Source organism: Gossypium hirsutum, chromosome A06 (assembly GCF_007990345.1).
Source record: "Gossypium hirsutum isolate 1008001.06 chromosome A06, Gossypium_hirsutum_v2.1, whole genome shotgun sequence".
Lineage (NCBI taxonomy): Eukaryota > Viridiplantae > Streptophyta > Magnoliopsida > Malvales > Malvaceae > Gossypium > Gossypium hirsutum.
The window spans coordinates 45643841-45650311 of record NC_053429.1 but is presented as its reverse complement, the minus strand read 5'-3'; the positions used below and the strand labels follow the sequence as shown (position 1 = coordinate 45650311).

At 31.6% G+C, this 6471-nt stretch overlaps 1 protein-coding gene across 1 annotated transcript; it reads right to left on the bottom strand.

Annotated features, from left to right (window-relative positions):
* Nucleotides 1-3853: 3853 nt before the first annotated feature.
* On the bottom strand, nt 3854-5148 carry LOC107963191 (uncharacterized). The gene is made up of 2 exons (XM_016899762.1): nt 4776-5148; nt 3854-4023 (listed from the first exon to the last, which is right to left on the bottom strand). The coding sequence occupies exons 1-2, from the start codon at nt 5146-5148 to the stop codon at nt 3854-3856; spliced, it is 543 nt and encodes a 180-aa protein (XP_016755251.1).
* Nucleotides 5149-6471: the final 1323 nt, after the last annotated feature.

The following is a 6471-nucleotide window of genomic DNA, read 5'->3' as shown; positions in this document are numbered from 1 at the left end:
ATTAAATGCTTACTCCGTTTCTTTGATTCTCTGTTTTATAGATTTTGGTTCGTCAGCTATCGGACTCGGGATTGTTGAAGTCGAAGTCTTCCACACTATCAAAGCCCCTTTGGTACACTTTTGGTTGAACTCTGAAATGGCATGTATAGGACTACCCTTTTTGATGTTGGTCATGTACCTTTCGGTATTGTACGAATTTGGATAGCCATGCGAAAATGGCTTATATATATATTTTGAGCATAATGTTATAATCATTTTGTATGTATATGGTTAGTGAGAGGTGTGGATATGCTTGGCAATGATTGGCCATTGGAATGGTTAATCACGATCATACTTTGTGCTATATATGCTAAAGGGTTGGGTGAATCATGGAAACTATGTAATAGGTAAAGTCTAGCTTAAAGGCAGATGCTGACAGCAGCAGTGGTGTGAATTTGAAAAATCACTAAAAATAGTAGGAATGGAATTAAATAGTGAATAAATTATGTAATTGAACCTTGATGAATCTAATTTCATATGGAAGAAACGAAATGATCATATGAGTTGTACTTTAAGAGATATTTACGTTTTCATGGAACAGGGCCAGAGCGATTTTTGGATCCCCTGATCTGACTTTGGAAATTCACTATAAATTAACCAGAGATAATTATAGGTCATGCCATATATGTATAGATTCCTTTTTGAGTCTAGTTTCGTTAGAAACAAACCGCATAAGTAATGAAGCCCTGGACAGGAAGATATATAAGTCGTATTGCATGAAGGTCAGAGCAGTCGAACCCTGAAACAGGGGAGACTTTAACTAATAAACTGTACTAATTGGCCCGACCAAAAGTTCTAGAAAAAAATTTTTAGATGGATATATGAGTCTAGTTTCAGGGAAAATTTACGAAACTGATTTTCGAGTTTTGGAACTCAAGATATGATTTTTAAGGTGACAGTGATGCAGTTAGCCAGCTAGTCTAGAAATTTTAAAATGGACTGTGAAAATCAACGAAATAAGTCCGTAAATACCTCGTGTTCGACTCCGGCAACGGTCTCGGGTACGGGGTGTTACAAGAAATGTATGTAGAGATGAGTAAGGGATGTAGGGATGCTTTCAAATGGGGTATGGATGTGAGTATTTATAGTGAAGGTTGGTGGATGAGTTTACTAAAAATAGTGTGAAAAATCCCCCCATTTACTCCTTTGCTTGGCTGGCCACATATTTTGGAAAGGAATGGATGTTGGTTGATTGATTCAAGCATGAAATCATGCTTGAATCAAGCAAGGGTTGGACGGTTTCAAAGTCAAATCTTATAGGTTAATTTTTGATTCATTTGCAACTATAAGGACCTCCAATAAATTTCCTGAAAATTGGTTTTTGGCTGCTCACAAGTGTCATGCCAAATTGGGCTTGTTCTTCTTTTGTTGGATGGTTTGGTGACCCAATTGTTTACCAGACTTATCCATTAATTGATCCATGTTCAATTGGATCAAAAGCAACTTCTTCATGACCCATTTGCATGTGTTTGATGTCCATGTTGAGTGAATTTGGGCATGTCCATGTTACTTTATTTTGTAAATAAATCATGCATAATTTCTTTGATCCAACTATATTAAATAAAGTAAAAAATTAATATGTAGCAAAACAATTAAATTATGCAATAATTTAATACAAAATAACATAAATTTACATTCTTTCTTAAATCATGTTCATTATTGAAATATGAACAAAATTCACTCAATTAATAATAAAATACTCGATATTAATATTAATTTTAAGTAAAAAGATGTTATGAACTACTAAAAAAAACTATATAAACTAGAGTTTAGACACCCCCAAACTTAATCCATTACTCGTCCTGAGTAATGCAAAGCAAAAATTTCAATAGAGCAATCTCAGAATAAATTTAAATAAAATCATTAAGCAGAATCAACTTTTACACATACACATACTTCAACAAAATCATGCTCACAAACTCTTTTTATTGACAAGTCGTTCATATGCAAACATTATTTCAAAACTTGAGCATAAGTCATAGAGTGCATGCTTTTCAAGATCATGCATAACATTCATCATTCAATCAAAGTTTCATTATCAATCAAGCTAAACAATCACAAGTTTAATTAATGGTCCTTATATGTTGAACTTAGCAATTCCTCTCCACTAATGTAATCGACATAATTATCAAAATCAGTAGGTCTTTTATAAGGTTGTAATGGGTCTAGGCTCAAGGTAGGGATAAAGAGAAGTGGATTTTAGGTTGGATTCAATTGTCAACTGCTCCTATTGGAAAAAAGGATTGACTACAGATTCGAGCCATATACACATAGTTTCGTAAAACCGTACGATTCTCCCGATCTAAATCAAGCAGGTTTTACATGAAGAAGGTTTGCCTCGGCATGTTCTATTCGATACGAGTAGGAGAAGCGGTATTCTTAAAAAAATAGAGAAATCAGAACCAAGTCAAGATGATACGGATCAGCCCCTTCTTCTTGCGCCAAAGATCTTACCATTTCTGAAGGAATTGGAGTTTCATCTCTTTTCCAGTTCCATTCAAGAGTTCTTATGTGTTTCCACGACCCTTTAAGACCCCGAAATTTTGACAAATTTCTTTTCTTTTCTTAGGAACACATACAAGATTCGTCATTACAAACAGGATAATGGTAACCCCAAGTGGATTTTAGGTTTAGTAATCTTAATTTTAACTTAGCCTCGGATCAATTCGAGGTACATCATTCCTACTAATGGGTTTTACCCCCTAAACTTAATTTTGAAGCGTATGCCCAACAATATTTCTCAACACTTTGAGTATTTATTTTGCTATTTTTGCTTGATATTTGAATAATGTTTTTTTAAAAAAAACAAAGAATATGTACATCTTTTTGAATTTTTTGTCGATCTTTGCTCACTAAGACAAGTATAGTAAAGATGAGTGCAAAAATAAGATAAAATTTTAAAAAAATGATAACATGGCTTATGATGTTGGTAATTGACAATAAAATAGGCTTAAAGACTCAAATTAAGGTTTCAAATATCAAATTCATATGGTAGGCTTGAAAGGCTCAAACGATCCAAAGAAAATGTGTCAAATCATGTTTAGATTCTTATACCTTCTAGGATTTCGCCTCAAGAAAGTTACTAAGTCAATTCTAAGGACTTAAACCTTCATGCATCTCTACTTCTAAGGAAGTTCAATTTTCATGAAAAAAGGCTACATAAGACCTAAGAACATACAAGCATTCCATAGCTCAAGATAATATAAAAAAACTCAGATAAAATCAGTAAATCATACTTGCATTTGAGCTAACTTATGAACAAAAATTCTCTCTGAACATCATTTTATTTTAGCATACTCATGTGAAAGCATTGAAACATACTTAAGAAAAAGCCCCACCCCCACATTAAAAAAAAAAGCAATGTTCTCATTGTGTAAGTAAAGTAATGAATGAGAACTAAACACCATATAGGATAGTAAGAAAGAGAGGTGAGTCATGAGGACTGCTTAAATACCAAATCTTTCTCAACAATCCATTCCTAGACATGTTCATTCACATTACCACATTACTTTGTTATTTATTAAAGAAGAGACATTGAGCTTATTTTATTAATGTCTAGCGAAGTCAAGTTAGCATAGAACTCTCGCACTAAATCCTCATCAAGCATTGATCATGCATCATAAAATTGATCCCAATTTATAGCATTAATCGTATTTTGAATCGACAAAGGCATGACCATTTTTTCATTGTTTTCCAAATTGAAACCTTTTTCCTACATCTTAGGTTGATTTTTGAAGATAGAATCAAATATTTCCCTTACTTCCTCATCTTGAATCACAATCGAATTTTAGGCAGAAGTTTTGGAAGATCTGGTTCATTTGCGAGACATGGTAACTTTTTTCGAAAAAACTAGAGAATTTCGACAAAGAAAGAAGAAGGAATTGGCAATGTAAACAATTACAGCGGCGATAGAATTGTGATGGCGATGATGTTGCAACACTGACATATTACGGCAGCGATAAGGTTGCTTTGGCAATGATCTTGCTGCAGCAATAGGAAGGTTTTACAAAAAAGAAATAAAATTGGAGAGATCTTTTGGAATTTGAGGCTGATGGCAAAGAGGAGAAAAGTAAGTGGCTAGGGTTTAAACTAATTGCTTGAATGTTGTGAAAAATATGATGGTAGAGAGTGGTTTATATAGTAGTAAATTAAGGTGAATTTGTAGCAAAAATTTAGCTACAAAGTATGCTTGGGCGGCAAGGTAATGAGGGAAGGAAAGTGGCGGCAAAAATTAGGGTTTTGGGAAAACATATGGATAGCATTTACATGGGTAAATTTCTCCTCTTCACTGTTTTGGGCCTCAAGCTCAAACAGCAATTTTTGCTATACTAAAAAATTAAACTGAACTAAAAAAATAAATTGATTAGTACTTAGGTCAATTTGACCCTCTTATTAAACATAAACAACTAAATTGATATTTGCAAATAAAAAATAAAATTAAAAATTTTGGATTACTTAGAAAATTTCTTCTCGAAGAATTATATCAAATTAATATCCCAAGAAAGGTTGAAGGGGTCACAAATGGTCTCGCTTAAGTTCCAATCTCCTTAGACAGATTTAATTTAATGTGCTAATTTGAGATAAATAATTTCTAAGTATTGTTATTGTTAATAATAATCGGTAGAAAAATAAAAATATGAAAAATCAAGGTTCTATTAAATTGAATGAGGTTTCAACTCGCTCAACTTCACGATCCCAATAGCATTTGAGACATTGATCATTAACTTTAAACGTACCTCCATTGTTGTCGTACAATTCTACGGCTTCGTATGGATAAACTTTATGAATGGTGAAAGGTCCAGTCCATCGGGATTTAAGCTTCCCCGGAAATAACCTTATCCTTGAATTAAACAACAACACTTTTTGTTCTTCTCTAAATTCTCGAGGTTGTATATGGTTGTCATGCCACCTCTTATACTTTTCTTTATACATCTTGGCATTCTCATATGAAAATAACCTGAACTCTTCAAGTTCATCAAGCTGTAACATTCTTTTCTCACCAGCTTGCTTTAGATCCAAATTCAATTGTTTCAATGCCCAGTGAGCTTTATTTTCCAACTCAGGCGGCAAATGACATGCCTTTTCAAAGACCAACCGATAATGAGTCATTCTTAACAGTCTCTTAAAAATAGCTCAATAGGTCCATAGAGCATCATTGAGCCTTTGAGACCAATCTTTTCTATTAAGTCGCACTACCGTCTCAAGGATACCTTTAATCTCATGGTTTACCCTTTCAACTTGCCCATTTGACTGTGGATGATAGGCAGTGGCAATTTTATGTTTCATATCGTACTTGTCAAGAAACCACTTAAGCCATTTATTTACAAAGTAAGGTCCTTCATCTCTTGTAGACACCCATTTTGTCCAAGTCTAATTGGAGGCCCATTTAATTTTTTGTTCTCTTTTAGGGCTTTTGAAGCCCACCCAAATTTGGTCATGTGAGACCTTTATTTTATTTATTTCTTATTTCCTTTTTGGGTCTGTCAAGGGTCCAAATTATTATTATCATCATCACTACTACTATTGTTATTAAATATCATTATTATCATTTTTTACAAATAAACAAGATTAAAAAACAATATATATACATGAAATGAAATGAAAGAAAAAAAAAGAGGCTTTTCATATTTTTGTTCATATTTTTTTTCTTCTATCATTTTTTTTAGCCATAGACATGTCATGAAGGATCGGGTTTTGGGCTCCGGTGAAGGGGACGTCACCGGACCGTCCATCTTCTTCCCCTAGGAGCACCCAAAAATTCCCTTTTTTTCTTCCCTTTTCTAAAATAAAGGGTTTTTTTTAAGGCTTGATCTTAGGAAAAGTTTTGTTTTTTTTGTTTTTAAAAAAAATAGAAAGTTTAGATTTTAAAAAATAAAAATATTGTTTTTTTAATCATTTTAAAGGAAATTTTAATTTTTTTAAACTATTTCAAAATAAAATCTTTGATATTTAAGAAAAATAGTGTTTTTTTTCCTTAAAAAAAGAGAAAGTTTAGATTTTTAAAAACAAAAATCTATTTTTAAGTCATTTTAAAGGAAATTTTAAAATTTTAAAACAAAGTTTTGATTTTTTTTCAACTATTCCAAAATAAAAACTTTCATCTTTAAGAAGAATAGTGTTTTCCTTTTTAAAAGGAGAAAGTTTAAATTTTTAAAATAAAAATATGTTTTTTTAGTCATTTAAATGGAAAGTTTAAAATTTTTAAAGCAAAATTTTGATTTTTTTAAACATATTTCAAAATAAAACCTTTAATCTTTAAGAAAAAAAATATTGTTTAAAAAAAAAGAGTTTAGATTTTTAAAATAAAAATATGATTTTTAGTCATTTTAAAGGAAAAGTTTAGATTTTTTAAAACAAAGTTTTGATCTTTTTCAACTATTTGAAAATAAAGTTTTGATTTTTAAGAAAAATAGTGATGTTTTTTTTAAAAGA

Bases quoted from the DNA above. Each gene is read 5' to 3' on its own strand.
- LOC107963191 (XM_016899762.1), bottom strand. From the start codon at position 5,148: ATGACTCATTATCGGTTGGTCTTTGAAAAGGCATGTCATTTGCCGCCT. The intron at 4,024-4,775 runs GTACGTTTAAAG...CTATTGCTGCAG, and splicing joins ATTGTACGACAACAATGGAG to CAAGATCATTGCCAAAGCAA.